At 35.2% G+C, this 21290-nt stretch overlaps 1 protein-coding gene across 8 annotated transcripts in view; it reads left to right on the top strand.

Moving 5' to 3' along the window:
- Positions 1–21290, top strand: part of mybpc1 (myosin binding protein C1) — a 33962-nt gene that overhangs the window by 10692 nt on the left and 1980 nt on the right. For 6 of the 8 annotated variants that reach the window (XM_044107769.1, XM_044107768.1, XM_044107767.1 and 3 more), the window contains 27 exons: positions 1117–1227; positions 2840–2988; positions 3062–3179; positions 3284–3332; positions 3958–4014; positions 5260–5268; positions 7192–7358; positions 7432–7564; positions 9773–9781; positions 11578–11702; positions 11787–11892; positions 12030–12196; positions 12273–12438; positions 12660–12766; positions 12850–12986; positions 13210–13369; positions 13441–13545; positions 13625–13813; positions 14767–14901; positions 14993–15160; positions 15252–15340; positions 15415–15610; positions 15697–15836; positions 15926–16085; positions 17308–17444; positions 18599–18785; positions 20547–20592. In XM_044107769.1, coding sequence (XP_043963704.1) covers positions 1117–1227; positions 2840–2988; positions 3062–3179; positions 3284–3332; positions 3958–4014; positions 5260–5268; positions 7192–7358; positions 7432–7564; positions 9773–9781; positions 11578–11702; positions 11787–11892; positions 12030–12196; positions 12273–12438; positions 12660–12766; positions 12850–12986; positions 13210–13369; positions 13441–13545; positions 13625–13813; positions 14767–14901; positions 14993–15160; positions 15252–15340; positions 15415–15610; positions 15697–15836; positions 15926–16085; positions 17308–17444; positions 18599–18785; positions 20547–20566 — 3296 coding nt within the window. In that variant the 3' untranslated portion in view covers positions 20567–20592. The remainder of the gene's footprint in view (positions 1–1116; positions 1228–2839; positions 2989–3061; positions 3180–3283; positions 3333–3957; positions 4015–5259; positions 5269–7191; positions 7359–7431; positions 7565–9772; positions 9782–11577; positions 11703–11786; positions 11893–12029; positions 12197–12272; positions 12439–12659; positions 12767–12849; positions 12987–13209; positions 13370–13440; positions 13546–13624; positions 13814–14766; positions 14902–14992; positions 15161–15251; positions 15341–15414; positions 15611–15696; positions 15837–15925; positions 16086–17307; positions 17445–18598; positions 18786–20546; positions 20593–21290) is intronic. The other 2 variants (XM_044107764.1, XM_044107770.1) reach the window with 2 other exon arrangements.

Raw genomic sequence — 21290 nt, 5'->3', positions numbered from 1 at the left:
GGGGTACTTTCCTGAGTTTGTGGGGGTACTTGTAGGGTACTTTCTGGAACTCATAGTGCAGCTTTAGGGAGTTGTAACTAGTAGCATTCTTGAACTTGCAGGTTACAACTGACAATACCGCAACTAAAAAGTTAACCTGTATGTTTCAGGTATTTGCTGTAATACAAATCACTACAGGAGATCTTTCCTGCCAACAGTCATCACTCATCTACAATAACTCTTTCAAGAATTTGAATTCATATGAGTCATAGCAATGTTTAATTTCCCTTTGAGCTCAATAAAGTATTTTTGAATTTGAATCAATACAGTTCAGTCCTAAAAGTCCTCAGGTAAGCAACATGTAATTTTTGGAAAAAACCCAATTAGATAATGAAGGTACCTGGTAACAAAACGCCTTAAAAAATAACCTAGTCTTTGAAAATACCCTTTAGAAACCCTAACCCAAGTCAATCAGATTCTTGAAAGTACCCTGTAATTACCAAGTACTAGATATCTCATAATACAGTAATGAAGTTCCACAAAGTACCATGTAAGTTGTGGAAAAAAGTAGTCAGTAGATTCAAGAAAGTAACATGCAAGTTTCAAGTGAGCAACTTGTAGAAGTATTTTGCAAATTTGGAAAAGTACTGCCTGTATTATTATTATTCACAAATGGCGGCACTTCTCATCTCTGTATTAGCCATTAAGAAATAAGCTAATCAGTATTAGGGTAGTAGAAATAGGTAAAAATATTTAGAGTACACTAAAAAAGTTCAATAAATAAACATTTGACAAAAGCAAAGTTTGTCATTATGCTAACATTGGGATTTTAGAATATAACTCCATCAAATAAAATAATTATAAACTTATTCTCAAATCACATCATATGTTGTTGCTTAAGTCTGTTTTAATGCTTTTCATATTGCAAAAAGCTAAAATATTTGCTGCTGTATGAGGTGTGAATGTGGAAAGTACAGGAAATTATCTGACTCGTGTTTTAGTTGTTTCTTTTATACTTGTAAGACTTTGTTTATACAAAGCTTTCACAAACAGGTGGGTATTGAGATTTCTGACTATTATTCTTATGAAGGAACAGAACAGTTCTGAGTTATGAATTTGTTTTTCCTTATTGGTCAGTGTGGTCTCTGGGAGAGGGTCAGGCCCCAGAGGATGTGGACAAACCAATCGACAATCCACCGTTGTCTACGCTGCTGATCGAGAGGCCACAGAGTGGATCTGTCACTGTGGGTGAGTGTTAAAAAAAAACATGACCGTAATTCTTAACAAGAAATGCACAACACAGGAGAGTCATTGGACAGCACCAATGGAGTTCAATAGGCGTTACATCATGGGTTTACACGAGGAATTCCCAGATGTAATTGTATTATTCTGAGAATGGGGCAAGAAGGCCATTAAATTAGGCAGATTTTCAGAATGTATTAACACCAGTCCTGTATAGGCCACTTTAATCGAACGTCTGGTTCGTTTTGAAGTAGACTGGACCTAAAACCTAAATCTTTGTTTGATTAAAGTGAACTCTGGAGCAATTCAAATGCATATGCAGATGCAAGCGGACCAGAAACGGATTCAAAAGCAGGAAGCGGACTATAGCGCAGGGCATATACAGCCAAAATAAATGCAGGAGTCTAACACTGGAGGGAGAAATGACTATTGGTCTTTAACCAAAGACAAAAGAATAATTCTACAGCAGCCACTACATTTTTGTTTATATTTTGTGAAGAAAGAAGTTGCACTCAGTGTTTCCTTCAGTGGTTTAGGTGCTGCACAGGTGAAGTGGGAACAGGTTTTTCAGTTAGTTTGGATTGTTTGATGCAATTCCTTGTGGACACAAACTGCATCAGCTAAACCTGTAACAAATGTTGCCATTTTGGCTCTCAGTCTTTACTAGGTTACTGGACTTTCAGGTTTGAAACACCCTTAAATAACGACCAGCGTCCAGCATTTTTCAAATACTGGCCAAAATCCCAGCAGATTCTAAGGGACAGCATTGCATCAGTCTTTATGTCCTGCTAGAGCAAATGAGAATCTTTCAGAGTCTGAAGTTTAGTGAATAATAAAACAGGCGGTCAAGGCTTTGTGCAAGAATATATGTTCACTTAAATCGTCTCCACCACCAGGTCTATAGAGGCACTGAAGGACAAAGAAGCTAATACTTCTATCAGGTTGTTTCAGGATACCAGTACATAAGTGCTTATATGTCATTGTTGAATAAATACAAAAAGGGCCAATCCTGGAACAGCATTAATTATCTGCTATGAATTTTAAATATCAGAATAGGCTAAAAAAAAAATCCATCATAATACTATAAGTGAGCATTTAAGGTTTCTAGTCAATTATGATAAATATACTAAACTGAAGTAAAATCTTAAATTAATTTATTTTACTGTTTAATAACTTATTAATAGAAGATACTAAGCTGAAGATGTCATTCAATTGCTGCTTATGAAGGCATCTGGAAAACTATGTCAACTATCTTGATATTTGGTGAACAAAACCTGATCTCAACCCCAAATAGCATCTATCCAACTTTGGATGGAGTGGCTCTTGTTTCTATGAAGTTCGATGAATTTATCATTCCTTTAAAACAGCAACAACAACTGATCCAGACCAGGAAGTATCTTAACACCTCTATGCAGCTTCTGCAGAGAAGCCACTTAAACAGCATCTTGAACTTGACCTAAATTAAATTAAAAATAGACTAAAAATCAATAGACAAGGTAAACAAGGAAAGGCTTGGAACTGAAAGCAAATTCCTACATCAGTCTTTAGAGTACATAACAATGCATCATTCACTCGATCACTCTTTAGAAATAGTCAATTTCCTTTTAATTTGTTTCAGGGAGTGACATCACTTTTGTTGCCAAGGTGGAAGCTAAAGATCTTCTCCGCAAACCGACTGTTAAATGGTTTAAAGGGAAATGGATGGACCTAGCCAGCAAGACAGGGAAACACCTGCAACTTAAAGAGACATTTGAGCGGCAAACCAAGGTAACATATCATGAATCCAAGTTCTCTAAAAATAGTGCTGTTTATAAACTCTGGTACATTGCCCTGTTGGCAGATCCACACCTTTGAGATGCACATCATCAAGGCCAAAGACAACTATGCTGGAAACTACAGGTGTGAGGTGACCTACAAGGACAAGTTTGACAGCTGTTCCTTTGATTTGGAAGTTAAAGGTTGGTCACAACAATAAAAAAATTTAAAACTGCTTTGTACTGATCACATAAATTCCTAGTGGAAATAATCATGCAATTATATGCATGTTTCTTCTGTTTTACAGAAGTTGAAAGCTCACAGGCTATTGATATTCGATCAGCATTCAAAAGAAGGTAATAAAAAATAACCCGTGAGACGTCAGAAAGAACCATTACACGTATAGAGGGAAATTGGTCTAAGATATTTCATGATTTAATAAATTCCTCAGTATGCTGGAATTTAAAAATAAAAAATGGATTTCACATTGTGAAGCAATGGTGAACATTTCTCCATTGAGTAATACAACTAAATACAAGTTCTACAAGATATTTGTAATGTCATTAACCTTTCCTCCAGGTAATTACAAGTCAATTACTTGATTGAATGTGTAACTAAAGGCCAACTCTTGCACTTTAAATCTCAATTTGAACAATGCAGAGCAATGCAAAGCATCCCAGATCCACTGTATTACTACAATGCTGCTATTCAGTAATGTTGCTTCAACATTTCAGAAACATTGTGGCAATTCTGGCTGGGACTGTTCTTGATGAGTGCTACACAAACAACCTTATTTTGAGTTTTTATCCACACAAAGACCAAACAAAGGTTTCTCTGTAAGCACAAATCATGAGTTAACTTGACGCTAACTCACTGATCGACAGAGCTTTTGCTTTGTGTTGCTCTTATAGCATTGTTTTCTAGTGTTGGTAACAACTGCAAGTCTAATTTAATGTAATAATTTCTCCTTGTTAACAACAGCAGTGAAGGACAAGAAGATGCAGGAGAGCTTGACTTTAGTGGTCTCCTTAAACATAGGTGAGAAACACATCCTGACCCTGAGTTTGTCCTTTTTCACATTTTTTTGGATGTGCTTCTTTTTCTTTCATTTCACATCTTTTGTAAATATTGTATGAGGCTTTTGAATAAGCAGGAAGTTAAATTAGGGTTTTGTTTAAAACTTAAACTAACCATTACCAGTGTTAGATGAAGAGGTTGAGAATTACGTTGTAAATTACACTATAAATTGTTTTTATATCTCTTCTGTCAGGCGGATCTGTTTAATCAAAATGTGTCAAAAATGTAGATAATTGTTTGCTACAGCAATTTGACAGAAGAAATTAAGAATATTCAATTTTTGTTTTAAAAATGTACACAAACAAAACAAGTTTATCATACTATAACGGGTGTTTTAAAGGTCCAATATATAAAACTGTTTAAGTATAAAATCTTGGTACAAATTATAATCTTTATTTTGACAATAAAATCAACTGAAAAGCTAAAAAAAGGAAGGAAAAAAATCGAACTCGCTAGCATAACGCCAAACATGCTGTTCTGGTGCTTCTGGTCTTCCATTGTGTGAATTAATTCTGCAACACTCGCAGAATTAAGGGCTTTTCTGTCCACTAGCAATACAAAACTAGTTCACAGTTTGCTAATCATTTTTAAAAGGCTCCATTATAAATAAAATTTATTTAATCTTACTCAGTTTATTGATGTGCCCACAGAGGATGTAGTTGCTGTTTTGGAAATTGTGCACATGGTCTGACCCTTTAGTAAATTACAAAAACCTTCACTTTGCAAAGAAAATATTTCAGGTCAAAACCAGAAATATTTCCAGCAGAAGACTCTGGTTTAATTGAACAAAATGTTCAAAAGCAATAAATGCAATTTACAAGGTGAAATTGTATCTGGTTACCAGACTTGCTAAAAAACAAAGACTGATTTTTTTAAAGCTGAACAAGGTTTTGTTTTCTCACATTTTGTACAACTGTGATTATTTGTCTTCATTAGAAATTTAAAACAAACATTTACACTGCACCTTTAAATAAAACAAAAGTATTCAGATATTAAAACAGCTCTATCATACCATCAAACTAAGATTTGACTTAAATAGATGTGATGAAGCACAATAGTCAACTCACTGTTGCGGCTCACAATAAACTTCATGTTGCATAGTGGAGATACTGTGCAGGATTAAAACTATGAGCACAGCATCACTGTTCATGAGATAAAATACACATTTATTTTGGGCCTGTCTCTTCTTCTCCCCTACATATTCAGAAATCAAAGGTTAGTAAGGTGAAAGATATTGGTAATAAAACAATTAGACCTTACTGCAGGTGAGTACTGTAATCCTGTAGATTCCCCAGCATGACGTGTAGCTCCAGGAATTGGACGAGCAAGAGAGTGTTGGCCTCCTGTAGCATGGTAACACTTTATTTTGAAAGCAGCATTTCCATCTGCTCACTCAGAAGTCAGTAATGATAGAGACGGGCCTTGCATCAACTAACCGTATGAAGCAAAGAGTGCCATTTTGGATCATTACTGATGTGGGCCATTGAGAAATGATGCTGTAAAATAGTGTTATCACTACACATCTGTTTCAGTTTAGAAATGTAAGGTTATGCCATCATGTTTATTTCAGTTTTCTTTGTAACTGACTGCAAATAAACAGATGAGGAAAAACAAGAAATAGTAGAATAGTAATTTATGCTTTTTTTTTTTTCTTAAATTCAACCTTTCCGACATTTGGGGAAATGTCATAGAAAGAAAGGTCTGACTGATGGTTCTCTGTTTGATCTAATACGTACACTCATCTCCCGTCGTAAGGAAAAACGCAACATTTAACGATGTAAGAGCATTTCTGAAGTGATCACTCAAAATGGAGAATAACAAAGGGATGGGCTATTTACAGGAGCAAATCTTAAATTCCTGCATGCTGCATGTAATTAAACACATTTATCCTCGTAGGCTTTGATTCCTCATTTTGCTAAAGATTCCCCATTAAAAACTTCATTAATCTCTGATGTGTCATTTTTCTATTATATTTCTCACTCATATTTTAAACTACACACCAGAATTCCTGTTTAACATATCTTTAATGTTTACCCTCCATCCCTTCATCCAACAAATGCAATTCTCGAAAGATTAATTACAAAAAGATTATTTTATAAGACTGAGACATTGCTTATTGAGCAGTGGTTATCTCTTCAGTGTATTGGTGCGCTTGAACTGATAAGAAAACAAAGAAAGGAAAATATGTTGAACTGAATAAAGGGACAAACAATTATGAAATCAGAATACTTGGATAGTATTCTGGATCTTATAAGGAAATCAACAAAACACCATTCAACTCAGTTAATGTGAGACAGCAGCTTTCAGCAAGGATGTCAATAATACTTAACAAAATGAGAGTTTCTTACATTATACACAGTGGGTATTTTTTGGTGTAGGTCTTGCTCATTTCAGCAAGACAATGCCAAATGTTATGCAATTAAATGGCCTGACTGTGTATATGAGATTACAGTGCAATTATTTGGGATAGGTGATACTTTTATCTAATTATTTCCCTTTAATCCCCAAAAGACTTACAACTGTAAACATAATAAATTCAAGTAGTTTATTATTGTTAAAATAAAAATCTATTAAATTTAAAGCGTCGTGAAACCACAAAGTGATATTTTAACAAGAAAACATGCTTGTGTTTTTCAGATTGCTTGCTTGTGCTGCTGGTATTTTATTTCACGTAATAATGAAATAAAATAGCAAAAAACGGAGAAGGCCTGAACCTGTAGCGCAGATGATGCATGGGAAATAAATATTTTGTCCCAAAACAGAAAAATTATAAGTTCTGTTTTACTTAGTGGACTCCTGAGGAACATACCCATGGAAAAATCCTCCAAACCCTATTAACTCTCTACTTCCCTAAAACAAAACCTTCCGTTTTTTTGTCCACCTTTTTATCATTAACATATGAGATCAGACCCAAAGTCAACACAAAGAGAGTTATGTATTACGCCCATCCCTTTGGGTGACATGTCCTGAGGAACTCGTGAAAAAGAATGGTTAAGAAATATAAGAATTAGCAGTAAAATGATTATATTAACTCCTATTACCTTTCTTTAAAGTAAATAGTAGTTCCTCAGGACATGTTGCAAAGCTTAGAGTATGGTGTTGGTATTAATATTTTTACCTTGTACATGGCAAAACTAGGGAGCACAAACAGCAAGATGACACCCCAGAGGTGGACGTGTGGGAGATCCTGAAGAACGCCAGGCCAGACCAGTATGAGAAAATTGCCTTCATGTACGGCATCACCGACCTCAGGGGTCTCCTGAAAAGAATGAAAAAGATGCCCAAAGAGGAGAAGAAGAGTGCAGGTAGATGGGTTTCTGGATATTTTATACGAATAAATTAAAAATGAATTTCACTGATTACTGCTGTGATTTTAAGCCTTTGCAAAGACGTTGGATCCAGCATACCAGGTGGATAAAGGTGGAAAGATCCGCTTGGTAGTTGAGCTGGCAGACCCCACAGTGGATCTTAAGTGGTACAAGAATGGACAGGAGATCAGGCCAACTCCAAAGTATGTAACAATGCTATGCTTATGTTTAACTTCCTTGACATTTTGGGTTCATTACTAGACGAATAAAAGGCATTTTCAATAAAAATTAAAATGCTTTTAATTTGTTGCAATGCATTTTTTTGAAATTTATATATTGTATGTTTTCATTTGGTCACCACTATAAAGCACAATGGTTCACATTATTTTATTCCTTAAATTTATTTACAATTATATGGAAAATAAATTGTATTTGTATGATTTCAGATAATATGTTAATTAAGTAGAGCTTTTTAATCAGGTATAATTTGGCATATTTACAACCACTAAATTGCAGCAGTGTTTATAAAATTATCCTTGACTGACAATAGTCTAAAAGTAACTTCAGCAGCTGCAAGCTGTCTGCAAATTACTTTTACTGACTTCACATTGTATAGTTAGTGAACAGTTTGTCTTGTACTAGTCTTTTATGAACTTGAACCAAGCTCAAGTAGGATAATATTTGCAGTTTGTCATCATAAGAAATCCATTGAACCATGTGCAATCAAATGGTATACATGCCTTGTATGATGTGTTTAATTGACATTAACGTTGTATGTGTCCTGCTCTGCACAGGAAAAAGGTGGTATCTCCTTCACAGGTCTTTAACCAAGTCTGGCTTTGGAACAGTTTTATATAATATATTTTCAGACTTTGTTACAACTCCCTAAATATCCAAACCTTTTAACTGGAGTGGTGTAGTCATAAAATAATTGCATTTCAATGTTAACTTTTTGAAAATCAGTAATTAGTCGCATTTTCTGCTACTTTCATTGTATGTAATAAGCCATCTTAGCATTGACATAATTTTAAAATATATTAAGAATAAACACTACTACGTGATAAAGAGGGAGGTGCAGCAAAATTTAGCGCGTTATTCCTCACTTGCAGTTAATGTATGGACCAATGATTTAATTTGCCGGCTACCGTCGTTTCTTTAGAATTTAAACGGAGGATTAGGCTGTATGCGTCTTAAACACCGACCTATTTCTAGTGTTCATAAAAGCAGTAAAAATCTACTTTTTTAAATGAATAAATAAAAACAATGTAATTTTGGTGGTCTAGTTGCAGAGGAAATACTGTCCCTTGAGCAGTCGCCTCATCAATAGGCTGTAATAAAAATCAGGTCGCACATTTTTAAAGTGATAAGACTCTGAAGTTAGCATCTGATTCGAAGCTTCCGGTTCGCCGTAAGAGCCTTTTGTCCAGCGGCAGAATCAGAAGTAATGAATAGTAAGCTAACTTCAGTTCGTAAGGCCAGAAAAAGCCGTAAGTTAGAATGACCTAACAAAACTATAACTGAAAAAACAACACGATGTAATGAAGTAACCTAAAGAGAAAACCTAACAGTGATGTAATTTCTACATTTATTTGTCTACTTACTTTGGATCAGCTGACTGTGGTCCGTTCAGAGTGAACACAGAAGGATATTTAAGGCTAAATTTGATTGATAGGCGTGGTTACAATAACTGCAGGTTCAGAAATTGGGACGATCCATTTCAAGGGGTGTCTGGACTTCTAAATAAACATTTCCACACTTTTAACTCACTTAGTGGAAATGTATTAATAATAATAAAATTTAATTTATAGATGTCTTATACCTCTAGACGCGTTGATTTTACTCTTTGATTCCCCAAACTGTAGTTATGGGGTGCAGAACTTGCCCCTGTAATTCACACCAAGTAATGAGCTTAACCATATAATTTAAAGTTCAAATCTGTGGTACAGACATTTTAATGAAATACACTTTACTCCTTAAACTAAATGGTAGATTAGCTTGCACTATTTGATTTCCTTTTGGGATCAATAAAATATTTTTGAATTTGAACCTAACTTAATGGTGTTGATACCAAATATAAAACAATAAAACAGATAATAAAATATACTTTAAGTAGATCTAAATCTGATGTAACTACCCAAATAATCTGTCCAAAGCCATTTGAAGTTAAAGCCATCTGGGAGGATATTGCTGTTTTCTGGTTTTGATCTCCTCTGCCATTTTCTCCAGGAGCCCCCTATTCTGAAGACTTTTCTATAAAAATCTTCATTTCTATCCTCTTTTTTCTCTGTTTTAATACTGTCACCAACCATATTCTCCACCCCTTCATCTGTCTGTCAATACCTTGGTGCTCCCTACCGTCATAATTACTTCTTGTGATCCGGCCCTATTCTGGCTACAACGATGACTTTTAGTCAAAGGAAGTAAGTCTGTACGTCTTGTCAATTCACTTAGGTTACTTCATTTCATGTTATTTTGGAATGAGTCTGATGCCTCTGTGTGCAACCTCACTCCTTTGTTTTGCCAGGAAACATATAAAGTATAAAAGTTTACCCTAAATTTTTCTTTTATTATATAGAAAGATGTTCAGGTTCAACAGGGCTCAATTAAATGAAGGCCATGTGTAATTATGTTTTACAACCGTTTCTATTCAGATGTTCAGTTGTGTTCAGCTTTGTTTCTCATACTCAATTCAATATCACAAATAAAGAAATGTGACAAATGCAAGAACAAGGTAGCCTCAAATACAGCCAAATGATTTCGGCCTGTATGTTGAAAAGATGTTGATCCAGGTGACAATATCAGTATTTAGCTTGGAGAATGAAAGCAATATCACATATAGAGGGATTTAAGAGTTATTAAAAACATTAATTTGAAACACAAATATCCTGCCGGCATTGAGATGAATGCAAACATTATGGTCAAAGAAAAAAAATTATGACCAAATGCAAACATTATAAGATCAAAGAGAAAAATGCTATGATCAGAGACATAATTATTATGATCAAAGAGAAAAATGCTAGAAAATAAAGGGAAAATGCTAAAATCAAAGGCAAAGGCTAAATGCTATTATCAAAGACATAAATACTTTGATCAAAGACAAAATTGCTACAATCAAACACAACATTGCTAAGATCAAAGGGAAAGGCTAAATGCTTTGATCGAAAACAAAAATGCTTTGATCAAAGTCAAAAATTTTATTATCAAGGACAAAAATGCTTTGATCAATGACAAAAATGGTACAATCAAAGACATAATTGCTATGATCAAAACACAAAATGCTAAAATGAAACAGAAAGGCTGAATACTATGATCAAAAACAATAATGATTTGATCAAAGAAAAAATTGCTTTGAACAAAGACAGTATTATTATGATCAAAGAGAAAAATGCTAAAATCACAGGGGAAGGCTAATTGCTTTGATCAAAAACAAAAAACATTTGATCAAAGGAAAGAAATCTATGATCAAAGACATAATTAATATGATCTAAGATAAAAATGCTATAATCAAATGGAATGGCTAAATGCTTTGATCGAAAACCAAAATCTTTTGATCAAAGACAAAAATCTTATCAAAGACAAAAATATTTTGATCATAGATGAAAATGCTAAAATCAAAGAAAAATTGCTATGATCAAAAGAAATAAAATGCTAAAATCAAGGGGAAAGGCTAAATATTATGATCAAAAACAAAAATTCTTTAATCAAAGACAAACGTGCGAAAATCAAAATGAAATGCTAATTGCTTTGATAAAAAACAAACATGCTTTGATCGAAGACAAAAATCTTATCAAAGACAAAAATGCTTTGATCAAAGATGAAAATGCTACAATCAATGACAAAATTGCTATGGTCAATGGCAAAAAATGCTATGATCAAAGCCAAAGCCATAATTGCTATGATCAAAGTGTTTCAAATGGTGTGGTTATGCTACAGCATCATCCATTTTTTGTGCTGCGTTCCTTTTGTAGTGTGATAACTGATAAGGCTTTTTTGCTTCAGGAAGGGAGCTTTAAATTTACTTGTCTGTCTTTAAAAAAATTGGAATAGCCAAATATGATTTATTTACATTTCATTACTTCAAGATTTTTAGGTTTTCTGACTTTAGGATGTGATCATTTATTAATTTCAATTAAATTTATACTGAAGGATTACTGTACATATTTATAAGTTGCTTTTTTAGAAAGTTAGTAATGTAAGTTCTTGACTTTTCATTCAGGTATATTTTTGAACATAAGGGCACGCAAAGGATTATGGTCATTAACAACTGTTCCTCTAATGATGATGCAGCCTATTCTGTGGTTGCAGGAGAAGAGAAATGTACCACAGAGCTTTTTGTCAAAGGTATCAAGAAAATGTCTTTCATTTTTTACATATAAACACATAAAACCCCTATTTTCAGTTTAATCTTCGCCTGTTTCCTTTCAGAGTTACCAATAAAGATTGTTAAAGGTATTGAGCCTGTGAAGACTACAGTAAACGAAAGGATTGAGCTGGAGTGTGAGGTGTCGGAGGAAGGCGCTCAAGTTAAATGGTAAGGAAATATTTGATTTTCATTATTATCAAGCGTATTTTTGTCATTGAGGAATCAAGAACTCAGAAGTGTAAGACATACGTTCTTTGTGTCATCGTCTCTTTTTGGAGAAAACTGACTATAAAATTCTCTGGCAGGATGAAAAATGGCGTTGAAGTCCCAACAGGAGTTCGCTCAAGGTACCGAGTGAAGTGTGAAGGAACCAAACATTACTTGGTCATTGATGATGCCTCCAAAGAAGACACTGGAACATATTCTGTCATGGCCAGTGGTGGCACTTCAGAGGCTCATGTACAAGTAGACTGTAGGTTTCTTCTTTTTAGTCCGTCAATGCTGAGATGTTTGGTAAAATATATTCTAACTTTTGTACTTTTCTTTAGTAAAACCCCTGAAGGTGTTTCAGGATCTGCAGGATATGACAGTGTTGCTGGGGCAACCCATAAAGCTCCACTGTGAAATCTTCCCAGGAAATGTCCCAGGTCGTTGGTACAGGAATGGACAGCTGATCCAGCCAAGTGATCGTCTCAACATTATACACAGGGCTAAGTAAGCCTCCCAGGGTTCCCATTAAAATTACACACTTGTCCAAGCTGAAAGTGTTCCCGGTGTGGAACCAGAACTAAAGAATAAACTGAAAATATAGAAAATTTTCTATATTTTATTTCAGAGTACTGAAAAATAATTCAATCAAAGTAATTTCTTGTCTAGATTTTTTCAGGTTGGAGTCCAACATGTTTACACTACCAAATACCTTTTTTATTTTTAAGAATTCACCGACTGGAAATTGAGACAAGTTCCCTTCATGATGCAGGAGATTACACTTTTGTGCCTGAAGGATACTCACAAAGCCTGTCTGCCAAAATCCACATCATTGGTACATAAACTGAACATTTCATATCTTTCTGAGTTATTAGTCGTGATATGATCTAACGATGGTAATCAGTTACAATTCTGCAGATCCTCCAAAAGTGCATCTAGAAAGCTTGAACTTCCCAGACAACACCGTCACGGTCGTGGCTGGAAACAAACTCCGATTAGAGATCCCCATTAGTGGAGAACCAGCGCCTAGAGTGGTGTGGATGAAAGGAGAAAGGGTGAGCTCCTTGCTTGTTTATTTGACATTTTGGTTTGATCATCCAGACGTTTCACTGACCTAGCCAAAACATCTTTGCTTTGACTAAATTTAGATGCCTTTTGGGTTAAAAACTGAGCTAAAGAAACATGCTAAACTGAAATAGTTAGGGTTGTCCAGAGCTTAAACAGTATATCTACCAAACTTTCAGCTGTTCTATATTCAGGTTTATTTGTCTTTTATAGGTGATTCTTGATTCAGGCCACAGAGTTCACGCTGAAACTTACGGCGACCAGACCAGCCTGACAATTGAAGTCACAGAACGTGAAGACATAGGAAACTACAAAATAGTTTTACAGAATGAGGCAGGAGAAGCTACAGCTAGTGTCAAAATCAAGGTTGTTGGTGAGAAAATACCAACATGAAAACATTAATATCAATTTGTTCAATTTAATTTAGTCATGTCTCACTTGCAGACATTCCTGATCCCCCTGAGGCACCTTTGGTCCCAGTTGTGGGTGGCGATTGGTGTTCTATGACATGGGAACCACCCAAGTATGATGGAGCTTCACCCATATTAGGTAAACAATGCATCATGCCAGTGGTCAAGCTTAAGTATTAAGATTATGAAATGACAAGCTTTTTATCGATTTCCTTAAGGATACTTTATTGAGAGAAAAAAGAAACAGAGTTCCAGATGGATGAGGCTGAACTTTGACTTGATCAAAGAAACTTCATTTGAACCTAAGAAGATGATTGAAGGAGTGCCATATGAAGTTCGGATCTTTGCAGTCAATGCCATTGGCGTCTCCAAACCCAGTGAACCGTCCAAAGCCTTTACTCCCCTCGGTGAGTAGCTCAACTGTCTCCAACATTTATCACATAATCTCAGTGCTAGTGCCAACAAGCTACCAAGCCAAAAATAATATATATAATGTTTCAGTTGATCTGACAATAGTTTTATTGACTGGCAAACTTCTAAAAGAGATGTTGTGTGATACAAATTATGTTGGCTGCTCTTGGTTCCCCAGTAACACAACTGTTCAGTCCAATACCCATCACACAAAGCATTCTGACTTTGACCTTCACTAGACATACAGCAGCTTTAGGGGATAATAAATATGTCTTTATGATGGTTATGAAATCATTCATGGATTAGAGGTTTATGGGATCAGGTCAGTCAGAGTTTAAATAGGGGTTAAATATGATTCAGAACACAGGAATAGACAGCCAGAATAGGCAGTAATGAGTTCTGGCATGGCATACCAGCAAAAGACACTGATATCTTAGTCACATGCTCTTTTGTTTATCTAGATATATGTACATCACATGGTAATTGCTTCAACACATGCAGAATGAGAAATCACTGCACAGAGTTCATACATAGTCAAGAAAGGGCTTGAAAGGTACAGAAAAAATAACATATGAAGTATTTCCAGTATTTCTATCCAGTATTTCCAATATTATTAATTTCTATCTCATAGACTAATTGTTGTTTCCAGATGTGTCCATTTGTACAACTTCCCATTCATTTGTCCCACCACACATCCAATCCATTTGTCCAACTGCTCATCCATCCGTCCGTCCATCCAACTGCCCAACAATCCATTCATTTTCTATCCATTTGTTCTACATTTGCCTATATCTCCATTCCTTTGTCAGTCCATCCTTTTGACTGTCCAATGTACTAATTTATTAATTGATACATTGACTTACTTCTTCCTTTTTTCTTTCCCTTCTTTCTTCCTCCCAACCACCCACTATCTAATTAAAAATAACCAACAACTTTTATTTCAACACAGCTGTGACCAGTGAGCCGACTATGCTGGTTGTGGACGATGTTACGGACACCACAGTGACTGTAAAGTGGCGTCCTCCAGAGACCATTGGGGCAGCTGGGCTGGATGGATACTTAGTGGAGTACTGCATTGAAGGAAGTGAGTCAAATCTCAACAACATTGAGGTGAGGTCTATTAGATACAAAATATTTCTAGTTTATTATTACAACTGGACTATCTTTACCTGCAGCTGATGACTGGGTGCTATCCAACAAAGAGGTGACTGAGAAAACCAAGTACGCCATCACTGGACTAACTCCAGGATCTAAGATTTTAGTTCGAGTCAAAGCCATAAATAAAGCTGGAGCCAGTGCTCCACGCACTCTGCAGCACTCTGTCCTGGTCAAAGAAGTGGTTGGTGAGTTCTGAGAAGTCTGTAGTGTCTGTTCAACTGCAACAAATGAGCCAATCAAACACAGTTGATTTAATAAGCATAATGTTCTCTGCAGAACCACCAAAGATCCGTGTCCCGCGACACCTGAAACAGACTTACACTCGCAAAGTTGGAGAAACCGTTAACCTTGTGGTGCCTTTCCAGGTAAACCTCAAACTCCTTTAATATAACCCTTCTGAGTGGTATACTTTACTAAGGTTTCATATGCATGTGCACAGGGAAAACCTCGGCCAAAGGTTACTTGGATCAAGGAAGGCAATCCTGTAGAACCTTCCCATGTCAGCATCCGCAACACAGACTGTGATAGCATCATTTTTATCCGTAAAGCAGACCGAAACCACTCTGGGAAGTATGAGATGACGGTACAGGTTGAGAACTATGTTGACACGGCAATTATTGACATACAGATTGTGGGTAAGTGACATTATAAGAAAAAATAAACCATATTTACTTACATGGTAATGACAGCTATTAATTTAGGCTTCCTTTTTGATTTTAAGATCTACCAGGACCGCCTCAGTGTGTCAAAATTGAAGACGTTTGGGGAGAAAACGTAGCTCTAGTGTGGACCCCTCCAAAAGACAGTGGAAATGCCCCAATAACAGGCTACACCATTCAAAAAGCAGACAAGAAAACAATGGTCGTGCAAAATATCAAGCCATAAATCCACACTGTAAATGAAGCTTAATGTTTATGCAATATTTACACAAAGTTTAATCTATTTTACAGGAATGGTTCACATGCATTGAGCACTACCACCGGACCTGCATCACCATCACAGAACTGGTGGTCGGGAATGAATATTTCTTCAGGGTCTTCTCAGAAAATATGTGTGGTCTGAGCGAACAGGCCACCCAGACCAAAAAGAGCGCTCTCATCGTCAAAGAAGGTACAATGAAGAGTGGAATGCCATTTGGATTAATGCATACTTAGTGATATATGGTAGAATAAAATTAATTTACAAAAAATTGCAGTTAGTAAATTTGGAAATTATTATTTACATACATGTTTATTTAATATATCCAATATTTTTTTACCATTTAATGTAAAACCCTAATTTAGAACACTGAATTTTTTTTTTATATATAAAATAAACCAATTAAAATCTAAATAATACATTTATTTATTAGCTAGTAAGGTGAAGCTTTGGAACAACATTGTTTTTGCACAAGTTTTGGTAAATAAAATAAGTGATACAAAATAGTAAACATAAGCTGTTTATTTGAAATAAATGTCTTTAGTAGACAATAAGTGTCTTTATTTTTGAGAAGTTAAATATTTATTTTAAGATTCAGAATTGCTTACTTTATTTTATAGACTGAAATAAATAGCGCTAAAAAACAAATGTAGCTAAACAATGATCTGATTCTCTAGTCATTTAAATAATATACTATTTTAAAAGGTGTTTGTATTTACATAGATTTTATAATTTAAAAGTTTTGCTTACTTAAATGGGATTTCAGATTTGAAATATCTCTAAAAGCTTTTGTTTCATCTATGTTTTTTTTATGACAGTTTTCCTGACCTTTAATAAACATTTAGCAAACAAATCACATTTATTTTAATTACTTATTTTATTAATTCAATTATTTTTCTTTTATTGAAAGACATGTATTTGATACAAATAAGAGAAGATGAGAAATAATTTTTGGCCAATAAAATATAATTTATTAATCATTTTTTATTTATGAAAACTTGTTTTATAGTTTTCTTTAATTTCAATATTCCAAGTTTAGTTGTTGAGGTAAAACTTTGCTTATCTATTAAAATACAGTATATGTGTTTTTTGTCCTGGAGAAGTTGAAATGTTTCCCTGCCTTTATTACTGATCAGAGGGAAATGATGAAAGTTGACTCTTTAGAGGAACATTTTCCGTTTGCTGCCAATGCATTCGCCAAAGGTACTGTCAGTGATCTTTTCCACCCTCACTTTTGAATCTCACTGGGTTTTGGGTATGACTGACAGGCCCTTTAGTGGTGGTGTTTCAGTCTCAGCTGGTGATGAATAAAAAAATACATTGTCCTTCCCTCATCACATAGGGAATTCCCCACATGATACCGCTCAGCGTCAGTATCATGCACAACCCCATTCCTTTACCCTTAAACCAACAGGCTTGCAGATGAAAATACCCGAGTACAACGACCATGACTTCAAGGAGCCACCAAAGTTCACTCAACCGCTTATCAACACCTTTGCTGTTGCCGGCTATAACGCTACGCTGAACTGCAGCGTCCGTGCCAACCCAAGGGTAAGTGGTGAAACAAGTAAAACATTTATATGCAATGATAGCACAAAAAGTGGAAGTCTACTTGTTTAACATTTATTTTTATCTTTAAATAATGTACTTTATAACCTGCTTCTCATTTGTTCACAAGATCATTTACAACGTGAATAGCTCTAAAGTATTTATTTTACCACACAGAGATCAAGATTTTTTACAAATTTGGAATAAAATAACAATCACAACAGTTAAGCTTCTTAATGGAAGCTGCATCTAGCTTCCATTAAGACAAACAAGTATTTAATTCAGGAACATTTCATAATCCAAGAGGATCTTTAGTAAAAAGGGGGCCATTATGCTTCTAGGATAGGTCCATGGGCTATACAAAAACATGTTCATTCTTTTTTTTTTTCACAAATCCACTCTCAGATGATCAGATTTTAGTCTGGTCAGTTCTGCCTGTTTTGAGCTCCTTTCAGAACGACCTGTCACTTTAAATCCAAATAAGCCTGCTACGCCCCCAACTCAACGTTTACATTCACACATGAAAATGTCTGCCAACACATGCGCAATTACACAACAATACATCTTTGAAAAGTAGAAGTGGAACCTCCTGCACAACTAACAAATGCAGCAAGTGATTTCTGGATAGAAAATCAATAACAAAACACTAGTCTTTTCCAACAGCTATTGTACATCACATTTAGCAGACAAAAACCAGCTGACCAAAACATGCTGGAACTCCACTTGGGTTGCTAGGTGACGGGACAGGGCTCTGCAGGGGTTGCTAGGCAACAGGCTGGGCTTTGCCTGGGTTGCTAGATAACAGCGCAGTGCCTGCTGATTTGTGACATTACATTCCAGAGGTTTTTGAAACGACTTATTTTCCAGACACCAAAATCCTTCAAATTATTGCCAAAAAACATCTGGATGTTTTTTTTTAACAATTTGGGTTTTTCTTTAGTAGCAGTAAAGACTCAAATGGAAGTGAAAAAATGCAATTTTTTCAAAATAGGTACCCTTTAAGAATGAGTGATCTCTAACGAAAACAAAGAACTGTGCATAATCTTTTATTTCACTGCCAAATGTCACTAGGAAATGGCAATATGGAAGTAGTGGGTATTGCATTATAGTCAGACACAACCAATAAGTGTTTTTGAAATTCCTATTTCTTCCTGCAGCCTAAAGTGATCTGGATGAAGAATAAGATAACCATCTTCAATGACCCACGCTACCGAATGTTTAGCAACCAAGGAGTCTGCACACTGGAGATCAGGAAGCCCAGTCCCTATGATGGCGGCATGTACACCTGCAAGGCCATCAACGACTTGGGGGAAGCCCAGGTGGAGTGCAAGCTGGAGGTCAAAGGTCAGTGTGGACCCAGAGTTGTGCATTAAAGTCTTTGAGTCTGGTTCCCCATTTTTACCTCTTTACTTCCTTATTGTGACTAAAAGAAAAATTGGATATATATCTTTAAGATGTTTGCCTATTTATGCCAGTAACTGCTATTATGGCCATAATCATTAGTCTATAATAATTGTAAAGAGGCAAGGCATCTTTTTGGGAAACCAACTCCATCTTGATATTATAAAAGTCTACCAAATGGACGGTACCAAGTAGAAACGTAAGTACCTCGACTGAGTTGCACCATTTGTTTAGAAATTCATTACTTTTTTGAGTTCAACTGGTTTTTTTTAGGACTAAATTGTGGTAATTTAGAAACCATCGTTACAATTTAATACTGAACAAACATGTTTAGTATTGAAAAAGCAAGTTGGCAAGTGTAAGTTGAAAATACATGGGGGAACAATATTTAGTCATGAAGTCCAGGACTATTGGAAGATTGCTTTTGTTTTTAATTGGAGCTGTGAATTTTGAATTATGTCCTCATTTTTACCTTTGATTTCTTTAAGATTAGCTTTGTTTGTCCAAGTAAATATCATAAATGGCTCAGTTTGTATAAAAATTGTCTGTCTTGTCTTTCAATTTTAGAAAACAGCAGAAATGTATTTTAAAACAAGTTGAAAATATGTTGTGGTTTGCCATCAAATTAAGCTTAATTTAAATTTGTTGTCAAGCATGCATTCCATAAGTCCAGGTTATAGATCAATTTTAGACAAAAGGACTTCCATACATCCAAGAGTTCAAGAATCTTATTTTGTTCAGATGTGATGGCACAATGGAGTGGGCATCATCTGCATTAATGTTGGCGCTACTCTGGTTTGTTGTGGTGAATAAAAAGAGTTGTTTTCAAAACTGAGCTAAACTAAATGAAGGAGAAATATATTTTGGCAATATCCATCTAATCAAACAGAGTGGTTGGAAATCCAGGCTCTCTAACTCTCCATCTAAATCTAAACCAATGAGATGTTTGGCAGCATTATATAGGGTGAGCCATAAGTTTCCATACATAGAAAAAATAAACATTTTATATTGGACAACCATTTTTATCTTTATGGAACTCTGTGTAATCGCTGCACGTCTTGGACCACATCGTGGTTGATCTGCAACATTTCCAGTTTTCTGAAACTTGGAAAATAAGTTTTGCCCCAGTGTCGCGTGTGATGCTCGTTCTATGTTTTCTGTTAAAGTTTTGTGCAACCATGCGACAGAAATATACGGTTTACATTCTCGTATGTATGTAAACTTATGGCCCACCTAGTATTTAAAATAGACAGATTTTAATCTAAAAAAACCAACAACAACAACAAAAAACAGATCATTTGCAGATTGTTTGAATCTCAGCAGCCATTCCCAGCTTTAGATTAAATTCCAGGCCATGTTTGAATTCATAAACATTTGGTGCAACTTGATTTTAATAATGATAATCCATTAAAGTATGTGGAGTGTAAATAATATTTGGTGACCACCACACAATGTCATCCCTTATGTTTGTGTCTTTTTCCAAACCTGCCATTCTATTCATCACAATTTGCACACCAATGATGTTCTTGCATTTTATTAATTCACCTCTCCATCTTAAACTATTTTCCACAGATTCCAGTGTCTCCTTTGTTCTGTTAACTCTTCATATAAAGAGTTCAGTAATAACTCAGCTGTACTCCCTGGTGCACACATATAACTCCATGTAAACTTGGGTTAACCCCTCTTTTCTTCTTTTTCCCCCAGTCCCAACTCAAGAATTGTGAATGTATGTTCTCATATAAAAGATAAGGTAAGCTTTCATATGGTTTCAGCATATGAAGCTTATTTCACTCATTGTGCATCTTTTGGTCTGCCTGTGTGACCCTGCCTTTCTAGGCTGGAGGGACAGCAGCAGCTGAAAGCAGAAAACAGTAAAGTCAGTCTGACTTACCTAAATATTTCAATTTTGGTTATATTTACTGAATTCTGCTTTGAAATTGGTTGAATGTTGTACTGTTCCTCTTGTAAACTGTGACAGAGACGAGGTAAGTACACTTTTTATTCCAAGCGAGTTTAGTAAAATTGAGGACAATTGATGTTATAAGTTGCTGAAAATGCTTTGCACTATTCAAAAGTCTTGACTCATCTCTCATGCCTTTTTGATTTGCTTCCAATGTGATAGTTTGCGGGATTAACTGTCACATTATGGAGCTAAATTGGGTCCATAACATTTGTTCAAAAGAAAAAAAATAATTACCTGAAAAAAATCAGATACTGAGAAAAAAAACTTGATTCTAATAAATAGTTTGGAACTTTGTTTCAATTTATTTATTTTTTAATTTTGAATAAACTTTATTGCCCCAATTTAGCTCCATACAGAATGTGGTTTCCTGGTAAAATACAAGGATTTAAAAACCTTGATAAAAGCCATTGAAAAGACCCAACTCCTTGGAAAATCTTTATGATTGACAATTATGTAATTTAGGAATCTGGATTTTGCAGAATTGT

The sequence above is a fragment of the Gambusia affinis genome, linkage group LG23, assembly GCF_019740435.1.
Source record: "Gambusia affinis linkage group LG23, SWU_Gaff_1.0, whole genome shotgun sequence".
NCBI lineage: Eukaryota > Metazoa > Chordata > Actinopteri > Cyprinodontiformes > Poeciliidae > Gambusia > Gambusia affinis.
Note: the sequence above shows the minus strand (reverse complement) of the source record. Positions and strands in the feature narration are given on the sequence as shown.